At 36.7% G+C, this 22998-nt stretch overlaps 1 protein-coding gene across 1 annotated transcript; it reads left to right on the top strand.

Annotated features, from left to right (window-relative positions):
- The first annotated feature begins 22151 nt into the window (after positions 1–22151).
- Positions 22152–22676, top strand: LOC130471878 (probable 3-hydroxyisobutyrate dehydrogenase-like 1, mitochondrial). Its single transcript, XM_056842218.1, has one exon. The coding sequence runs from the start codon at positions 22152–22154 to the stop codon at positions 22674–22676; it is 525 nt and encodes a 174-aa protein (XP_056698196.1).
- Positions 22677–22998: the final 322 nt, after the last annotated feature.

Here is a 22998-nt window from a genome sequence, read left to right as displayed (position 1 = left end):
TGATGGATCATCATAGGGTCATTAAGGCAAAGGCCATGATCAGAAGACATGAAGCACGAAGTCAACGAAAGCAGAATACGAACAAGCTAGAATAACCTTCTATCCTAACATGCTTCACTCGACAAATTAAATAATCCACATGCAAAAGCCATATAATAAACAAACAAACATGCAAGACTCGACACTTGACACGACTCTTGACTCACAGTTTAATAAAAAGTAGCTTCGAACGGGTAAAGTGAAGTATCCTCAAAAGGAAAGAAAGGGTAATGGGAGACAACCATACACCAAAATAAGTCGGGCTACTACCGACAGTCGGGCCATACCGACAGGAATTCCAATGCACAACGACACAAAAGAGAATGAAACAACGTCTTGTATCATTCTAGGAGTACAAGTTTTCCGGCAAGACTCCCCCCATTGTTCATACTCAAGGTATATACGTTCCAAGAGTTTTGAAGCTCTTTTGGGTTACACTTTACGTTAATTAGTATATTATGTTCAAGGCGACTCAAGACTCTACAAGACACAACATACAAACAATTGAACAATTAAACAATTCAACAATGACACTTCATTATTTTAATTCTTTAGGACTTGTGATCAAACATAGACTCAAGTGAAATTGCTCCCATTGTTCCTTCTCAAAAACACTTTTTGAGATAACCCGACATTGCCTATCAACAAGCGGGGTGTGCCCTTAGCACGAATTGTCCTTAATTCAATTCACATAGACTCTCTAACATATTCTACCCCTTGGTAGAATATATATTGCTCTCCCGCAATATTCGACTGGCTCAATATATATGCTAGACATCTTGTACTATAGCATAATAATAATAATAACAACTTGCATGCGCACTACTCATACATGCAAACCAACTTGAACAACATGCTTGACATAATTCAACGATTATAAAAGTCCATAACATGATAGTTCAGCAGAACCTATAAAGCATAATTCAATTCATAACATGCTCATTCACATAGATTCAATAATAATAATAACATGCTCGTTCTCAATATCAAACATGAATTCACAATAACATATTCGTTCCCAATCATCAAACATGAATTCATAATAACATTTAAGTTCACATGATTTGCATTCAATAAACTTCACAAAGTCCTCAAGGGATTGGTGGTCACCCTAGTCTTCTACGTACCTAGAATACCTAAGTACGGGGGCCACTGTGCGAATCACGACTCACTAGAAATCAACTCCTATAAACAAAATGGAGAAACTTAATTATTATCCTTGTTTACTAAATTTCCTGCAACTATTTAAGATTCTAAAACTTTTGTTTTAATTAGAAATTAACCGTTCTTTAACAGTCTAATAGTCTCAATTGGTCAATTAAAGTCCTAGTACCAAAAACATTGACTTTTGGCCTTTACAAATCATTAAAAATCAACACTTTACGGCCTTATATTAAATCTGAAAATTAAGATTGATTCCCATAATTTAAATCATCATTAAATTATGTAAATCAGTTGCCTATACAGTTGGGATTAAAACCGTAGTAATCAACAATCATACAAACTATGTTTTGGCAATAAAAATTGACACTTTATTATTTTATTAAATCTGAAAATAATAACTCCTCTAATTAAAATCAACCTCATGAATTCAAATACGAAAAACATCATAATACGGTGTTCATAACCGTTCCCAACAATTTATTTAATCCAAAACAATAATAGTAATTTAATTATTTAAAAACGGAATTTGGAAAAGGTCAAAAGTATACGGAGCATGAACGATCAACAACAACAACAACACACACAACACAATTGTGTTGCGTGTGGGCAGCGGCACAAGGCAGCAGCGACGAGCAAGGCTCGGGGCTGGGCTGGGCACGGACGAAAATGAGAGGAGAGGAAAAAGTGAAGTACTGCAGCAGGAATTTAGAACCCACATAACTTTTAATCTATAACTCGGGATCGATCGATTCTTGAAGAAACCTTTTTCTGAAAACGAACGGAAGTAGGAGAAAAACGGCCGAAAAGAAGTTCGACGAAAGAAAGAGGAATTAGGGTTTTACTTTTAGGTTTAATGAATAATAGTGAGGGATTTTGAGGGTAAGCACCTATATTTATAGGCTTAGGAAACTCCAAGATGGGCTAGGCTTTAGGATTCCCTTTCGGGCTTCATTAAACATAAGACGGGCTTTGTAACACCCCGACAATTCTCTCTTTTCTAAAATAATCTTTTAAAATAAAACGTAGAGAATTATCAAGGCATTATCGCCCGTGTGAAAACGTATCGGCTTATTCAGAATTTTCCAGCGGAAAACATAAAACTAACTTTAAGTTTGTAAATAGTCAACTACGGAATTAAGTCCAAAACCAACCAACGAAAAGCAAAGTTAATGTTACTAATTCAATAAGTTTTAAAGTCCACTTAAACAAACCAAATCCAACTTAGAAAATCAAATTAACTACAAACTCTCCAATCCCGATCCCAATGATGCATCATCTTCAAACCTGTAGATGGACAATGCTTATTGATCCTTAGAGACTGCTCACCAAAATGGGTCATCACAGGATCAATAAGGCATAGCCATGATCAACACACACAAACAAAGCATATAATCAGCAAAGCTGAGCACTACATACTAAAACAATAATAATCCTAACATGATTCTATCAAACGAACAACCCTAACATGATACTAATAAAACATAAGTAAGGATAACCAAAATATATTAACTTGAAGACTATATTTGACTGAACTAGACCTTTGTATCATTAACATTATTTTAATTGAAATAGTCAATGGACCGAGTTGTGTACTAGAAACTTCTTCACTAAGGAAGACGAGGTACGGGCGCGACTCCTTAAACCCCAATGACCTGCGATATCGATGGACTTTTGAATAAAATAGAACCGGTGATCAATCCGGCCCAGAGGAAGCCATAGGCGACCCATGACCCCAACTCCTGATTGTCCGTCACTTTAGACGTGCACAGTCTAAAGCTATTGCTACTCAGTATCACTTTACATGATTTACAAATTAAACTCCGTTATGACTCAACAATCACATAAGTCATACAATCAACAATTATTCTCCACTTTTTTATCTTGGAAATAAGTAAGTGATCACAGAGATGTCAATAAAGACTTATTCCAATTAATCCAACATTTCCTTTAATACTGATCAACCCCTCTATATGGGTATAAGGTTTCAACTTACTAAACAAGGTCCTCGGCCCTTATAAAGTAGTGAAAAGCTAAAAGGGAACAAGGAACAATCGATCTGAATCAATATATATAATAATCTAATGTCCCCAACCAACATGTTCGCATCAATCATCTACTAACATGTTATAATTCTCATAACGAAATATATATGTTCAACACGTCCATCCAACAATATTAAACATGTAATTCCAACATAACCAAGTTCATCAACAACTTTCAACATGGATTCAACAGATAACACACATTCCAAGCACACAGGTATGTATGTACCTTGTATAAACAACTAATAGGCCACTTTAACACTTTCAAATATCGCCTAAAGAGAATTCTCCGCCTAAAACAACCAACAAATATTCCCAATCAATTTCTAATCATTCGCAATCATAATAAAGCATTCTAAATACATCCTAAACATATTTAGAACCTTCCCCAATATCAAAACTTGAATATTTGGTTTCCTAGCACAACAATTATTGAATTAGTGATTGAAATTCGTTGAAAACTTCTCAAAACATCATACTTTAAATTTTCAGCAATATAAACTCGTTTAAAAACTTCCCCAACACCAAATTATCATACTTAGAGTATAAAAATATAGTTTTAATCATTTCTAATCATACTACCATGATCCAAAACCATTAAAAACTTAGAATTCCCGCTTTAATTAATTCTAATTCTCGTTTCAATCAATTTGTGAAATCTGAAAATTAATAATTCAATTATGCAATATTAAAATCTGAAATTCATAAATAAATCATAAAAATCATAAATTTAATTCAATCAAAACATAACTTAACTTAATAAAATATAATTAAAACGTTTAATTTATTAACTTAGGGTTCAAGAAATAACCAAAAGCGAGGAGAGAGGGCGTCTGCCGGCGGACGAGGGCACGGTTGGAGGCGTGGCTGGGCGGCAGGGTTGCACACGGAGGTGCGCTGGTAGCAGCGTGGTGGTGGTGGCTTTGCGAAAACATATATAAACAACCGTTGTTAAAAAAACGAACAAGAGGAAGAATGAAGCAAGAGAGAAAGGAGGAATAAGAGAGTATCGGGCGACGTCTCAGCGCATGGCAAGGGGGTGGCTCAGCAGCGGCGATCAGGTGGTGGTGGTGGTTGTCGCAGCGAACGGAACCGAGTGAGGAGGGATAAAACGGAAAAGAGAATGAAAGAACAAGAGAAGGTGAAGGAGAAGTACCGACCGTCGGATCGAGGAGGAGCAGCGCCGTGGTTGACGGCGGCGGAGATCCGACGGTGGCTAGTGCACTGGTGCAAGTTGGTGGCTGAGCAGAGCCACGAACGAAGGAGGGAAGGAGAGATGGGTTTTGCTTTTTTTCTCTTTTGGGTTTTCACGTGCAGTTCAAAGGGGTGTTGGCTTTGATTATTTTTTTTTTCTATGTTTCACGTGAATTAGAAGGAGGGAATAGAGTATGGGGTTTATTGTTTGGGCTTGCAAATGGGCTAGAATTAGGATTTGGTTTTTATGATTCGAATCCAAAACTGAATATGTTCGTTTTCTAAATTCAATCGATTTTCGTAATTCAAATTCTTTTCAACTTTAAATTCTAAAATTATTTTTGATTTCGTAAATCATTAAAAATATTAAAAATGTAATAAATAAATATACGTTAATTATACATTAATAAATTTCATAAATGTCATTAAAATATAAATAACTATACGTTAAAATATATTAATAAACTTAATTAAATTACGGGGGATTACAGGCTTGCTTAATTTGTTTGGACTTGAACTTGGAATTGAATTGGGCTAGATTAATTAAAAATCGTTTTACTTTTGAAACCCAATTAAATTCCCAACATCAAATAATAAATTCTTTTTGTAATTAATTAAAATAATAAATATTCTAATTAATTAAAAATACATTTAAATAATATTTAAATGCGATTTAAATTCTAAAATCATAAAAATGCTTTATAAATATAATAAAATATATTTATAAAATATATAAAAATACGAGGTATTACAGTCTACCCTCCTTAAAAGAAGTTTCGTCCCGAAACTTGGGCACGGAAATCATAATTTGAAATAAAAAATTGAGACTTTATGAGACTTTATTGCGTTTTCTTTGCAAAAATTTTAGTTGTTGTACTCTTTAAGTAATTCAACATGACAATATAAAGTGCAATTTTCATAGAAGACACTAAATTAAGCACAAAATAAGGGAAAATAAGGTAAAAACGCGAAATTCTACCGCACTCTACCCCCCTTAAAAGAAACGAGTTACTGCCCCGTAACTCAACTACCTTCGGGACATAGCTAGGAATACTTCTTTCTCATATCGTCCTCAGCTTTTCGGGACCACAAAACTTCATTAGCCCACAAAACTTTCACAATATTAACACCCTTAGTTCGTGTACTACGCACTTTACAATCCAGGACTTTGACTGGTCTTTCCTTGAAAGATAAAATTTGGTCTAATTTTATGGTTTTCGGTTGCAACACATGCGACTTATCCGGAACATACCTTCTCGATTGCGATATATGAAACACATTATGCACTCGATGCAGATCCATGGGTAAGGCTAGTCTATAAGCTACCTTTCCTATCCATTCTAGGATTTCATATGGGCCTATATAATTTGGGCTAAGCTTTCCTTTCTTGACAAATCTCATCACACCTTTCATTGGTGAAACTTTGAGTAACAATTTTTCACCACTAGAAATTTTTGTCAAGTATGCATAGCTCTTTTGGCGATCTTGTGCTGCTATAATCTTTGATTGAATAGTTCTCATTTGGTTCATTGTGTCCTCTATCATTTGAGGTCCTAACACAATTGTTTCACTAATGTCATTCCAACACAGTGGAATACTACATTTCCTTCCATACAAGGCCTCAAATGTTGTCATTCCTATACTGGCATGATAGCTATTGTTATAGGAAAATCAATCAAATCTAAACTATCTTCCCAACTTCCTTGGAAATCAATTTCACATGCACGAAGCATATGCTTTAGTGTCTGAATGGTTCTCTTAGTTTGTCCATATGTGGATGGATGGAACACTATACTCATTTTCAATGTCGTACCAAAGTTATTCTGTACACTTTCCCAGAAGATTGAAAGAAACTTGAATCCCTATCCGGCACGATATCCTTAGGAACTCCATGTAGTCTCACAACATACTTAATGTAAGCCTTAGCAAGTTGCTCCATATTTCTAGGTCTCCTTCATTGGTATAAGCACTGCTGGCTTGGTCATTCTATCTACCACAACCCAATTGGTGTCATTTCCTAACTTTGACTTGGGCAAACAAGTGACAAAGTCCATTGGAATACAGTCTCATTTCCAACTTGGAAATTATAATGGTTGAACCTTTCCTTGAGGTCTCTATGTTCTATTTTGACCTTCTGACAAGTCAAATATCTAGCTACAAGTCAGCTACTTCATTCTTCATTCTTGGCCATTAATAGACATTTTCCAGATCCTTATACAACTTGTCACCACCTGGGTGAACAAAATATGGTGTATTATGACCTCCTCTCATAATCTTTTCTTTAACTCTTCCCACTTTTGAGGAACACACCTCCTTCCTTTGTACCTTAAACTTCCACCATAATGGATCTTAAAATCGGTTCCTTTCCTTGCAAAATATTTTCCTTGATTCGTTCTAGCTTTACATCCCCAGTTTGATTCTCCTTAATCTCATCAAATACTGATGGCTGAATAGGCAGCACATTCATCATTCCTTCTCGAAATTCACCATTCACTATCTCCAAGTTTAATCGTTGCATATCCTTGCACAACTCATTAGTAACTACCATCACATTCACAATATGACTTGATTTCCTACTCAAGGCATCTACAACTACATTCATTTTTCCCTTCGCGATATTGGATGTCTAGATCATAGTCATTAATTAACTCCAACCATCTCCTTTGACACACATTCAAATCCTTTTGTGTGAAGATGTACTTCAAACTCTTATTATTCGTGAATATCTTACATTTCACACCATACGGGTAGTGTCTCCATATCTTCAATGCAATCACTATGGATGCTAGCTCTAAGTCATGGGTGGGGTAATTAACTTCATAAGGTTTCCACTACCTTGATGCATACGCAATAACCTTCCCGTTCTGCATCAATACACACCCTAAACCATTCTTTGACGCATCACTATACACATCATAGGTATCATTTCCATCTGGTAGAGTTAACACTGGCGCGGTTGTCAGACGCATCTTTAGAGCTTGGAATTCTTCCTCGCAATTATCATTCCACTCAAACTTAGCTTCTTTCTTCATCAAGGTAGTCATTGGTTTGGCTATCCTACACAAGTCTTGCACAAAGCGTCTATAATATCCAGCTAAACTAAGAAAACTTCAAATGTCAGTGACACTCTTTGGTGTAGGCCATTCGCTAACAACTTTAATCTTGCAACATTCACTACAACTTCTTCTTTAGACACTATATATCCCAAAATGTGACATTCTCCATCCAAAATTCACACATCGATAATTTGGCATAGAACTGGTTATCCCTAAGTGTACTTAACATAGATCTTAAATGTTCAACATGCTCCTTATATCTCTTCGAATACACCAAGATATCATCTACAAAACACTAAGAACTTATCCGTAAATTCACGGAACACACGATTCTTCAAGTCCATGAATATTGTAGGTGCACTGGCCAACCCAAATGGCATAATTGCAGTCTTTGGTATATCGTTATCCACAATTCTCAATAGATGATAACCTGATCACAATTCGATCTTCAAGAAAATTCCTGCTTCCTTAAATTGGTCAAAATAGGTGTCTATCCTAGGCAAAAGGGTACTTTACTCTTAATTATAACCTCATTGGTTTCCTTACAGGCTATATAGGGTCTCATACTCCTGTCCTTCTTTTCACAAACACAACTTAGGCTCCCATTGTGCTGTACTTGGTATAATATAACTTTTCTCCAACAATTCCTCAAATTAACTTTTTGACTCACTCATTCTGCTGGAATCATTCTATATGGAGCTTTCGAAATAGGTGTGATTTCAGGTGCTAAGTTATAGTAAAGTCAATAGGTCGATTGTGAGGTATTCTCGGGATCTCTTCCGGATTCACATCTAAAACTCATTCACTACTACAATGTCCTCGGGTTTATCCTTAACTTGATTATCGAGGTTTATCACATTGCACAAGAATACTGGATTTCCTTTATGGAGTAACTTCACGAGTTCCATTGTCGTGATGGTTCCTATGTTTCCAGGCTTACCAAAACGACGGTAGGATACTACTTTACCTAGGTCTCAAATGAACCTTTTCGTTCCTCACAGTCAGTCTTGGCTTTGAACATAGCCAGCCAATCCATCCTTAAAATTACATCCAACTCCCCTAATTCAAACTCAATCAGGTTAGAAAGGAAAATGGTTTTGGCTATTGTCAGAGGAACATTCTTGTGAATCTCGGTACATTTTACTATGCTACCAGTTGGTATATCTATAGGCACATCAATGACTCTGGTTTCCAACATCCTTTCTCTTTTTGCCAGTTCCACTTTCAATCTTGTTCTTCCTCACCTGTAGTCCATGCAGGTGAGCAGCCTTTCCATATATATAGGGTATCTAGAGAATTAAAGGTCTCTCCAGATAGTAACAACTATAAATCCATTTGACAATCCATTTTCAAACCTTTGAGCCCTAAGCTCCTCTGTTGCCACCACTTTTTAGCTCAATGTACTCTTGGGCTTTCTGCTTTTTCAAGTACGGTTGGTAAAATTTGGTTCTTAAGGAATCTTTGAATGATTCCCATCCAAATCCAGGTGTAGCTCTCAAAGCGTTCTCACACCTTTGCCACCACAAATCAGCTTTTCCCATAAGGTAATACACAACACTATTAACCCTAAGGTTCTCTGGACAGTTTACAACAACCATCAATTTATCAAACTTTCTAAGCCAGTTCTCCAGTATACTTGGGTCAGACTCCCCTTGGTACAGTGGAAGATTACTCTGGACTACCATTTTGAACATTCCCCTAGCAGGGTCATTAATTGAATTTTGCCTAGTCTCTGCTAGGTTCTAAAGTACTGCAGCTAGTTGCCTAACAATATTGGATATTCCTTGCTCATCCAAGACTCACTTTAATGACTGGGTTTGATATGGACAACACTAAGGTTACAGACCAACAAACCAATCAAATTACTTTGCAACAATGCATAAAATTTCGAACATGATTGGGAAAGTGGAGCCACCTACTAGCCACCCCCTTGACTTGTTCGAACCACATAGCTAAGTGGAAACTAACCACGATGCACTTAGTGAATAATTAATTCGAGAAATAAAACACATAATCCCTTTGCGCTGATTGCACGAACTCACTTGAATTAAAACAAGCTTAGAAACTTAGAGAAGAGTATTGAAATAAAACAAAGTACTTTTATTGCTTCAATGAGAATTCCAAATCCTTTAATCAATGAACAACTTGTTCAACTGAAACCATAAATAGTAGCTTCGCCCCTTCATTGTTCAACAATAACTGCGAGAATTTACTAAGCCAAACAATACTCAAACGTTAGCGGCATCACGCCTATCATCTCTTTCTTTGTAATACTCGGGAGTAAAATCTTGATCCTCTAGATCATCCATGTTGTCTTCCCGATCAGAATATTTATCCATAACCTCATCATCCTGTTGTGACACTCTATTAACCTCATTATTAGCTTTCGGTTCTACTTCAAAGCCACTAGAAACTCAATAGTAGGTTCATGAACCAATGGATTCGGATTTTCAACCTCAATAACTTCACCATCATCATTCAATTTCTCATTTTCTTCCATTTCATACTCATCATCATCATCATCACTATCTCATACTCATCATCATCTATGTCACCTAGACCTAATCCCATAGCAAGCATACCATCTTCATAGCACCTTTCTGCTAATTCAATGATAGTAGTCATAACATCAGTATCATACCTTCATCTACCATCTACAGTATTTTACTTCCTCCAGTTAGGTGTATCATCCTCAAAATGCATATCACTAAACTTATACTTATGCTCTATATAAGGTGTAATATGGGGTAACCAATAGACAATCATCTCAGGCATAACATCCATCTTCCCCAAATGTGGCATATTCTTAAGTATAGAAAAATAATTGCTTGCAAACTCAATCTTCTTTCACAAATAAATTTGGAGTCTCACTATCAAGGTTCTCTAACTGTCCTAGATTGGAAAAATTTGAGGAAACATTCTTAAGTCCTAAAAACACACACTTAAGAGTCTCACTAATCGTGTTCCCAACAAAATTCAACCCCCAAGGAGATAAAACAGTTTAAGTTCGTGGAGCCATACAATTTCAATGCACAAGTACATGCTTAATCATGAATCGTGATGCAATTAATCACATAAAGCAAAACAAAACATGATCAACTTTAAATAAAAGATCACATAATCAAGTCATCATCACGTAAACACTTGATTAAAGATGCATACTTAACTTAAATGCATACTTAGTCTAAATATGCCCTTCTTAATCTACCCTTTCCTCACTTAGAGTAATTAAAAATTTTCGAAATTAATTCAAATAAATAACTTCAAATATCCACGAAGTTATTAAAATTAAAATCGAAAGTTTAAAATAATTAACCGAATAATTTGATCAATTAATTCGATTATTTTCAAAAATAATTAAAAGAAATAAATAAATATAAATATATATATATATATATATATATTTATATATATATATAAATAATTAATTAATTATTTCTGAAATACGATTTTTTTTTTTTTGAAAAATTCGTAAATATTTCGGAAATTCGGAAAAAAATAATTCGAATTTAATAAACTCGAACAATTAAAATGAAATTAATAATTTTCAAATACTTGAAATAATTGGTATTTGGCTTTTCAAAATTTTGATTACTCAAAAACAACATTTTTACTTTAGGAAAATAGTTTTCGAAAAATCCTAAAGTTTCGCAATCGTAGTTTAAGGATTTACCACTTTGCACTATTAATTTAATGCAAAGCAGCTCTCAAACTAGAGCTCTGCAAATACCACTTTGTAACACCCTAATAATTCCTTGCTTTTTATGAAACATTTTCCAACTTAAAACACAGGAATTACCAAGATATTACCGCCACCGTGATAACGACTAAGGCTATTTACCAGAATTACGCAGCGGAATTAACTAACTTTCAAAACATATTAAATAAATAGTTAATGGTTATTAAAACAATTTGGAACCATTGAGGCCTAAACACAAAGTATTAAACCATTTAAAAATCCATTAACTTTAAATAGTAGCAATAGTAGAAGATAGTATTAGTCATGACTATAATTAAAAATAGAGTTTATAAATACGGAAGAATTGAACTCTCAACACGAATACCATGATAACTTCTCCCGCAAGTTATCTCTACAAACCTGCTTTATTAAAAATCTAATCCCCAACAACGCAAATGCAATTGATGGATCATCATAGGGTCATTAAGGCAAAGGCCATGACCAGAAGACATGAAGAACGAAGTCAGCGAAAGCTGAGTACGAACAAGCTAGAATAACCTTCTATCCTAACATGCTTCACTCGACAAATTAAATAATCCACATGCAAAAGCCATATAATAAACAAACAAACATGGAGACAAGACTCGACACTTGACATGACTCTTGACTCACAGTTTAATAAAAATTATCTTCGAACGGGTAAACTGAAGTATCCTCAAAAGGAAAGAAAGGGTGATGGGAGCCAACCATACACCAAAATAAGTCGGACTACTACCGACAGTCGGGCCATACCGACAGGAATCCCAATGCACAACGGCATAAAGGAGAATGAAACAACGTCTTGTATCATTCTAGGAGTACAAGTTTTCCAGCAAGACTCCCCCCATTGTTCATACTGAAGGTATATACGTTCTAAGAGTTTTGAAGCTCTTTTGGGTTACACTTTACGTTAATTAGTATATTATGTTCAAGGCGACTCAAGACTCTACAAGACACAACATACAAACAATTGAACAATTAAACAATTCAACAATGACACTTCATTATTTTAATTCTTTAGGACTTGTGATCAAACATAGACTCAAGTGAAATTACTCCCATTGTTCCTTCTCAAAAACACTTTTTGAGATAACCCGACATTGCCTATTAATAAGCGGGGTGTGCCCTTAGCACGAATTGTCCTTAATTCAATTCACATAGACTCTCTAACATATTCTACCCCTTGGTAGAATATATATTGCTCTCCGGCAATATTCGACTGGCTCAATATATATGCTAGACATCTTGTACTATAGCATAATAATAATAATAACAACTTGCATGCACACTACTCATACATGCAAACCAACTTGAACAACATGCTTGACATAATTCAACGATTATAAAAGTCCATAACATGATAGTTCAACAGAATCTATAAAGCATAATTCAATTCATAACATGCTCGTTCACATAGATTCTATAATAATAATAACATACTCGTTCTCAATATCAAACATGAATTCACAATAACATATCCGTTCCCAATCATCAAACATGAATTCATAATAACATATAAGTTCACATGATTCGCATTCAATACACTTCACAAAGTCCTCAAGGGATGGGTGGTCACCCTAGTCTTGTACGTACCTGGAATACCTAAGTACGGGGGCCACTGTGCGAATCACGACTCACTAGAAATCAACTCCTATAAACAAAATGGAGAAACTTAATTATTATCCACGTTTACTAAATTTCCAGCAACTATTTAAGATTCTAAAACTTTTGTCATAATTAGAAATTAATCGTTCTTTAACAATCTAATAGTCTCAATTGGTCAATTAAAGTCCTAGTACCAAAAACATTGACTTTTGGCCTTTAAAAATCATTAAAAATCAACACTTTACGGCCTTATATTAAATCTGAAAATTAAGATTGATTCCCATAATTTAAATCATCATTAAATTATGTAAATCAATTGCCTATACAGTTGGGATTAAAACCCTAGTAATAAACAATCATAAAAACTATGTTTTGGTAATAAAAATTGACACTTTATTATTTTATTAAATCTGAAAATAATAACTCTTCTAATTAAAATCAACCTCATGAATTCAAATACGAAAAACGTCATAATACGGTGTTCATAACCGTTCCCAACAATTTAAATAATCCAAAACAATGATAGTAATTTAATAATTTAAAAACGGAATTTGGAAAAGATTAAAATTATACGGAGTATGAACGATCAACAACAACAACATACACACAACACAATTGTGTTGCGTGTGGGCAGCGGCACAAGGCAGCAGCGACGAGCAAGGCTCGGGGCTGGGCTGGGCACGGACGAAAACAAGAGGAGAGGAAAAAGTGAAGTACTGCAGCAGGAATTTAGAACGCACATAACTTTTAATAAATAACTCGGAATTGTTCTATTCTTGAGGAAAAGTTCAAGAACTTTTCGAGATCTACAACTTTGAAGGAAAAATCTTTTTATGAAAACGAACGGAAGTAGGAGAAAAACGGCCGAAAAGAAGTTCGACGAAAGAAAGAGGAATTTAGGGTTAGGGTTTTACTTTTAGGTTTAATGAATAATAGTGAGGGATTTTGAGGGTGAGCACCTATATTTATAGGCTTAGGAAACTCCAAGATGGGCTAGGCTTTAGGATTCCCTTTCGGGCTTCATTAAACATAAGACGGGCTTGCTTAATTTGTTTGGACTTGAACTTGGAATTGAATTGGGCTAGATTAATTAAAAATCGTTTTACTTTTGAAACCCAATTAAATTCCCAACATGAAATAATAAATTCTTTTTGTAATTAATTAAAATAATAAATATTCTAATTAATTAAAAATACATTTAAATAATATTTAAATGCGATTTAAATTCTAAAATCATAAAAATGCTTTATAAATATAATAAAATATATTTATAAAATACAGAAAAATACGAGGTATTACATCTTTCCTCGAAAGTTAAATTTGGGTCTAATTCTATGGTCTCCAGTTGCAACACATGCGACTTATCCGGAACATACTTCCTTAACTGAGATTTGTGGAACACATTATGCACTCTATGCAAGTCCATAGGCAAGGCTAGTCTATAGGCTACCTTTCCAATTCGTTCTAAGATTTCATATGGGCCTATGTACTTAGGGCTTAACTTCCCTTTCTTTCCAAATCTCATGACACCTTTCATTAATGACACTTTGAGCAACACCTTATCACCCATGTTGAACTCTTCATCCATACGTTTCAAGTCCGCATAACTCTTTTGGCGACCCTGCGCTGCTTGAATTTTCGATTGGATGGTTCGGATTTGGTTCATGGTGTCCTCTATCATTTGAGGTCCCAACACTACGGTTTCACTAATGTCATTCCAACAAAGTGGACTTCTACACTTCCGTCCATACAGGGCCTCAAATGGCGCAATTCCTATACTAGCATGATAGCTATTGTTGTATGAAAACTCAATCAAATCCAGCTTATCTTCCCAACTTCCTTGGAAATCGATGATGCATGCTCGAAGCATGTCCTCAAGGGTTTGGATGGTTCTCTCAGTTTGCCCATCTGTGGCTGGGTGGAAGGCTGTACTCATTTTCAATGTCGTACCAAACTGCACACTTTTCCAGAAATTCGAAAGAAACCTTGAATCTCTATCTGATACGATATCCTTAGGAACTCCATGTAACCTCACAACATTCTTAATGTAAGCTTTAGCAAGTTGTTCCATTTTCCAGGTTTCCTTCATTGGTATGAACACTACCGACTTGGTCAACCTATCTACCACAACCCAAATTGTATCATTTCCGGTTTTCGACTTAGGCAAATAAGTGACAAAGTACATAGAAATACAGTCCCATTTCCAGCTTGGAATCTCCAAGGTTGGACCTTTCCTTGAGGTCTCCTATGTTCTATCTTGACTTTCTGACAAGTCAGACATCTAGCCACAAATTCAGCTACTTCATTCTTCATTCTTGGCCACCAATAGATCTTTTTCAAATCCTTATACAACTTGTCACCACCTGGGTGCACAGAATATGGCGTATTATGCCCTTCTCTCATCAATTTCTCCTTCAATTCACCACACTTTTGAGGCACACACCACCTGCCTTTGTACCTCAAACTTCCATCGTCATGGATCTTGAAATCTAATTCCTTTCCTTGCGAAATCTTTTCCTTGATTCGCTCCAACTTTACATCACCAGCCTCATTCTCCCTAATCTCATCAAATATTGACGGCTGGATGGTTAAGGAATTCATCATTCCCTCAAGACTTTCACCACTTACTATTTCAAGGTTCAAACGCTGCATGTCCTTACACAGCTCGTTAGCAACTACTAACGCATTAACACTATGACTTGATTTCCTACTCAAGGCATCCGCAACTACGTTTGATTTTCCTTCATGGTACTGAATATCCAAATCATAGTCCTTGATTAACTCCAACCACCTTCGATGGCGCATATTCAAGTACTTCTGTGTGAAAATGTACTTTAAACTCTTATGATCCGTGAATATCTTACATTTCACACCATACAGATAGTGTCTCCATATCTTCAATGCAAACACTATGGCGGCTAGCTCTAAATCATGGATAGGGTAATTGGATTCATAGGGCTTCAACTGCCTTGACGCATACGCAATAACCTTTCTGTTATGCATCAATACACACCCTAAACCATTCTTAGAGGCATCACTATATACATCATAGGTACCACTCTAATCTGGCAAGGTTAACACCGGCGCGGTTGTCAATCGCGTCTTCAAGGCTTGGAACGCCTCCTCACACTGGTCATTCCATTCAAACTTTGCTTCCTTCTTCATCAAGGTTGTCATTGGCTTGGCTATCCTAGAGAAGTCTTGCACAAAGCGTCTATAGTAACCAGCTAATCCCAGAAAACTTCGAATGTCAGTCACACTCTTGGGTGTAGGCCATTCACTAACAGCTTTGATCTTAGCAGGGTCTACTGCCACTCCTTCTTTAGACACAAAATGTCCCAAAAATGCAACCTTTTCCAACCGAAATTCACACTTCGAGAACTGGGCATACAACTGGTTATCTCTCAGCGTACTCAACACATATCTCAAGTGTTAAGCGTGATCCTCTTCACTCTTCGAATACAGTAGGATGTCATCTATGAAAACCACTACAAACTTGTCCAAATAGGCATAAAACACACGGTTCATTAAGTCCCTAAATATTGCAGGTGCATTGGTTAACCCAAAAGGCATAACGGTGAACTCATAATGTCCGTATCTAGTCCTGAATGCGGTCTTTGGTATATCGTGATCAGCGATTCTCAATTGATGATAACCTGAGCGCAAATCGATATTTGAAAAGATTCTTGCTCCTTTCAGTTAGTCAAATAGGTCCTCTATTCTAGGCAAAGGATACTTATTCTTGATCGTGACCTTATTGAGCTCCCTGTAGTCTATACAGAGCCTCATACTTCCATCCTTCTTTTTCACAAACAAGACTGGTGCTCCCCAAGGCGATGCACTTGGCCTAATGTAACCTTTCTCTAATAGATCCTCCAATTCGCCTTCAAGTCATTCATTTCTGCTGGAGCCATTCGATATGGTTCTTTCGAGATAGGCGCGGTTCCAGACACTAAGTCTATGGTAAAGTCAATAGGTCGACTGGGAGGCATCCCCGGGATCTCTTCCGGAAACACATCGAGGAACTCATTCACTACTGCAATGTCCTCAGGTTGATCTTTGGTCACATGCTTTAGGTTTCTCACATTGCATAAGAAGACTGGGTTCCCTTTACTGACTAGCTTCACGAGTTCCATTGCCGTGATAATCTCTATGTTCTTAGGTTTACCATAACGACGATACGACACTACTTTGCCTAAGCTAGACCTCAACTGAACCTTCTGCTTCTCACAATCTATTTTGGCTTTGAACATGGCCAACCAACCCATCCCTAGAATCACATCTAGCTCTCCTAATTCAAACTCGATTAGGTTAGATAAGAATACGGTCTTGGATATGGTCAAAGACACATCTCTATGGATTTTGGTACACTTCACTATGCTACCAATAGGTATGACTATAGGTACTTCAATTGTTTCAGGCTCTTTCGACCCTAATTTTCCCAAAACGTCGATTGAGATAAAAGAATATGTTGCACCAGAATCAAATAGTACTTTAACTTAAAACGGAGTTAATAGAGAAAGTACCAGCTATGACGTCAGTGGAAGTCTCCGCTTCTTGCCTAGATATCACATTCAGCTTCCCTTGGGCAACTCCTTTGTTATAGCCACCTCCATTGGTGTTCCCATTGTTGTTTCGGTTCCCATTCTGCTGTTGGTTCCCTCCAGGCTTTCCATGGTTCTGGTGATTGCCATTGCTATTGTTATTGTTACCACCTTGGTAACCCCTTTGGTTTCCATCTCCATTTCCTCCATTTCGGTTCTGATTATTCCGATTATTATTTTGGTGGTTACCTTGGTTAGGCTATCCATTCTTAGAATAGCATTTGTACTCCATATGGCCTAAGTTCTGACAGAATCTAGAGGTCACTAGGTTTCCGTCACAATCCTTTCCAGGGTGATTTATGTTACAGCGCCTACAGTCGTAGGTCCTTACTCCATTCCTTCCAGGCTGATTTCCACCACCTTGGTTCTTGCGATTTTCACCATTGTTAGCTCTAAACTGGAAATTCCCATTCCCTTTGTGCTTCTTAAAATTCCCTTGATTCTGTTGGTTCCTCCCCTGATTCGAGTTCCCAACATCCTTTCTTTTCTCAGCACTTCCATTCTTCCTTTGTTGTAACCCATACAGGTGAGCAGCTTTTCCATACAGGGTGTCTAATGAGGTAAATGTCTCTCCAGACAACAACAACTGTAAGTCCATGGTCAATCCATTCTCAAACCTTTGAGCTCTGAGCTCTTCCGTTGCCACCACTTCAGGTGCAAACCTATGTTAGGTTATGATACATATGAACAACATAAATCATGCGGAAAAACCTTAATGCCAGGATACATATTAATTGCACATAATCAGTTAGCATAATTTAGATGCATACACTTTGTAGCGTACCCTCCCTAGCTGCGCCCGAACCGAACAAGAACAAGTCTTTAGGACTCCAAGTGTCGTCCCTCCGTAGATAGTCCACTGCACGTCCGGATCCGCCGTAAGATTGACCAACTAGAATCGCCCTTAAGGTACTATTGATTTTGGCTAAATGGGCAAGTAATATGGCTGATTTTTCTGCTCAAAAATCCCAGCTTTTATTGTTTTGAATACTTGTTAAAACTCGTTTATAAATTTATGACCCTAGGCATATATTTATAGAACCATGGAAAAGGATTTCGAATCCTGTTAGAATACTAATTAATTAATTAGAATCCTTTTAGAACTCTAAATAATTAATTTTATTTTTCAGGATTAGGATTTAATCATAGCACGAATTCCGATAGCTTTAGGATTCGTATAGCACGCACACGAGCACGAGCACGAGCACCGCACAGCCCGCGCGCATGCCTCGCGGCCCACGCGAGCTGCATGGCGCCTTGGCCCAATGCTCACAGCCCATTCGCTGAGCGCGCGCGCCATGCCTTGCTGGGCCTGGCCTTGCGCTGAGCCTGGCGAGGCTTTGGCGTGTGTTGATGCGTGTGGCTTGTTGGGCGACGGCCTGGCTTCGTGCTGGGCCTTCGTCTAGCAAGCCTCTTCCGATGCTAATTCGTACGATACGCTTCCGATTAAATTCCCGATTCTTGAATTCATTTCCGATACGAACAATATTTAACATTTCCGATTCCGGAATTAATTTTCGTTTCGAACAAATATTTAATATTTCCGTTTTCGGAATTATTTTCCGATTCCAATAATATTTCCGATTCTGACAATATTTCCGCTTCCGGCAATATTTTCGATTCCGGCAATATTTCCATTTCCGATAATATTTTCCGATACGTACCATGTTTCCGTTTCCGGCAACATCTACGACTTGGATAATATTTATATTTGCGATACGATCCATATTTCCGTTTCCGGAAATATCATCGTTTCCGGAGTATTCATTTACTTGCCTTTTGACGATCTTAGCTCCCACTGAAACCAAGATCCGTCGATTCCGAATAACCATAGATGGAGTATTTAATGCCATTAAATACTTGATCCGTTTACGTACTATTTGTGTGACCCTACGGGTTCAGTCAAGAGTAAGCTGTGGATTAATATCTAGCTAGGCATTCAGCTCACTTGATCTCACTGAATTATTAACTTGTTAATTAATACTGAACCGCATTTATTAGACTTAACATTAAATGCATACTTGGACCAAGGGCATTATTTACTTCAACCTAGACAGCTCTATAAACTTAGAATAGTACTCCGTTACAGACAGACCCTCCATTTTGAGTTCGATGAACTCCTGCGCCTTTTGCTTCTTCAGGTAAGGTGGGTAAAACTTGTTCCTCAACGCGGTTTTAAATGCTTCCCACCCAAAGTTAGGTGTGGCTCTAAGGGTATTCTCACATCGTTGCCACCATAAATCAGCTTCACCTCTAAGGTAATACACAACACGGTTTACCCTAAGGTTTTCGGGGCAATTCACATCTAGGATAAGCTTATCAAATTCTCTCAACCAGTTTTCAAGCACACTTGGTTCAATCTCTCCGCTATACAGTGGAGGCTTGTTTGAGCTATTTTCTTAAACATTTCCCCAGCCGGATCATGCACTGGGTTGGCTCTAGTTTGAGCTAGGTCTCGAACTACCTCAGCTAGTTGTCTAACCACTTCAGAAATCTCTTGGTTAGCCATATCCCTTCTCCTGAATAGAATAAAAGACTAACTTTAATATTGGTTGGACACGACATTACTAAGGCACTAGTTCGACAATGAACCCACTCACAACAAGAACACAAGTAACACGCGTCCTAGGGGAAGTTGGCGCCAACTTTGGGCCTTCTCTCCCACCTATTCAATGCATGTAATTTTAGATGGTTGCTAATTTGACCACCTTGCACATAAAATTTCATTGAAGAAATAACAATTAATCCCTTTGCGTTACCCACGAAACTTAGAATTGAAAATTGAACTTAAAAGATAACGAAAAGGAAATTCAATGCTTTTATTAATACTTCAATGATAAAGTCTTACATCCATTAATGATATAACTTTTATTTCTCCAAACTATAATTGAACTAATAACCATAAGTAGTAGCTTTGACACTTTATTACTCAACGAAATAAATAACTAAGGATTACATTTCTCTAAAGACTAATGTCATCACGACGATCATTCCTTTCTTTGTATTGCTCTGGAGTAAAGTCTTGATCATTAGGATCATCCAAGTCTTCTTCCGGATCAAAGTCTTCATCCATAGCCTCATCATCCTGTTGTGGCTCACTATCAACCACATTGTTCTCTTCAAGCTCATCCTCAGATCCACTAGATATCTCAATTGTTGGTTCAATAACTACAGGATTGGGATTCTCAATCTCAACTATATCATCATCATCCTCCTCAACATCATTAGCTTGCTCATCATGTATCATGCCATCTTCACCATCACTTTCTTCTCCTCCATAGCCCATACCTAGACCTGCAGAGTATTTTCCATCCTCATAGCTATTCTCCGCAACCTCTAAGATAGTAGTGAGAACCTCAGTATCATACTTCCACCTACCATCTCCAGTCCCATATTTGTACCAATTAGGGGTACCATCATTATAGTGCATGTCACTGAACTTGTTCTTAAGGTCTATGTAAGGGTTCTTATGGGGCAAACAATGAATAACCATACTAGCCATCATATCCTTTTGCCTAAGATGTGGCATATCCTTGGTTGAAGCAAAGTAGTAGCAAGCAAACACAATCTTCTGAACATACATATGAGGAGTCTCGTTATCCAGTTTCTCTAGGTATCCTAGACTTGAGAACTTAGAAGGTAGCATCTTAATTCCTGAAAATTCACAACTAATAAGTCTTACTAACGCTTTCCCATAGAAATTCCAACCCAAAAAGGATACAATAAATAGTTTGTGGAGCCATACAATTTCAATGCACAAGTATATGTTCAACATGAATTATGATGCAAATAATCATACAAAGCAAGATAAAACATGGTCAAAACACATACATGGCAATTATTAAATCACATAATCACATAAAATGCATACTTAAACTAATATGCCCTTCTTAATCTACCCATTCCTCACTTGAAAGTAATATTAATTTTCGAAATTAATTAAGAAATAACTCATAACTTAGTTGAAATTATTAAAATTAAAATCGAAAATTAATAAGAATTATCAATTTGAATAAATTAATTTCGGATATTAATTAAGTAAAAGAAAATCCAAATTTTTTTTTAAAAAAAAAAATCAAAAAAAATTCGAATAAATAAATAAATTCGGATATTTAAAAGAAAATCCGAAAAAAAAAATATTTCGAATTTATTTCGAAAAATCCAAATAATTAAAAATTTCGAAAAAGTTTAATTAAATTAAATAATAATCCAAACTTTTCAACTTATTTCAAACGACCCAAAATAATTGATATGTGACCTTTAAAATATTGAGTACTCAAAATAATACGTTTTGACTTTAGGAAAATAATATTTTAAAAATCCTAAAGTTCCGCAAATACCACTTTGTAGTATGAATTACTACGAAGAAGCATTAGTCTCCGATTACCACTTTGTAGTATTGCTTACTACAAAGAAGGAATGAAACTAAGCTCTAGTATACACTTTGTAGTATTACTTAGGAAAATTTCGTATTTACTACCTTTTAAATACCCAACTTTTGTAATTACTACCTTATGAAATTTTTATTTTATTTTACTACCTTAAACTTCCTATAATTTTTTGTTTACTACCTCTTAACAGTTTCCATCCAAAATTTCGTCATGTGGGGCCCAATAACGGCTTTAATTCTTATTTCCCTCCTCCTTTTGAACTTCCTTGCACGATTTCCCTTTAGGAGGCCAAGAAAGGCTTGAAACATGACCCTCAAATCTCACCCCTTATTATTCTAATGCGGTGGTCACTCTTAATCAACTCATTCTCTCTCCTCCGCAGACAGACCACCTCCAACGCTACACCAACAACATCCTCAACTTTCTCTCTCCTCAAAAACCACACCATGTCCACACCCGAACCCATCAGCCCATCCACCACCAAAGTGGGTTGGATCGGTACCGGCGTAATCGGTCGTTCCATGTGCGCCCACATCCTAGAAGCCGGCTACAAACTTACCGTCTTCAACGACACCATCTCAAAAGCCCAACCTTTACTCGATCAAGGGGCCCACTTAGCTACCTCCCCCGCCGAAGTCGCCGCCCAATCTGACGTCGTTTTCACCATCGTAAGCTTTCCATCCGACGGTGTACTCTCTCTCCTCCAATCACGTGGAATCCTTGCTTATATGACCACTTCTGATCCCACCCTCGCCGTCGAAATCTCCACCGCAGCCGCCGCTAAATCTATCACCTCAATAGAAGCACCCGTATCCGGCGGCGACTGTGGAGCTCGCACACTCTCCATCTTCGCCGTCGGCTAAATATTGCGCCAAAATGACACTTTTGCTTTGACAAAGGAGAAGAAGTAGCCATTTTCCCTACCACTTACATTAATTCAAGTTAATTATGGTAGCAATTCGAATAATAGTAACCTAAATTTGATAATTCTTTTGAAGAACAAAAACCCCAAAATTGGATTTAAACCCTAATTAAAGAACAAAAACATAAAATTGATACCCGTAATGAGCAGATTTATCCTTGGTTTGAGCAAAAAATGAACGATTCACAAATTAAAGTAAACCCCCTAACCTAATTGAAGAATTGAAAGTGATTGGATAATTTGGGTAAAATTTTCGGGGAAAT

This window comes from Spinacia oleracea, chromosome 4 (genome assembly GCF_020520425.1).
Source record: "Spinacia oleracea cultivar Varoflay chromosome 4, BTI_SOV_V1, whole genome shotgun sequence".
In the NCBI taxonomy this organism is placed as follows: Eukaryota; Viridiplantae; Streptophyta; class Magnoliopsida; order Caryophyllales; family Amaranthaceae; genus Spinacia; species Spinacia oleracea.
This window is presented reverse-complemented; position numbering and strand designations above follow the sequence as displayed.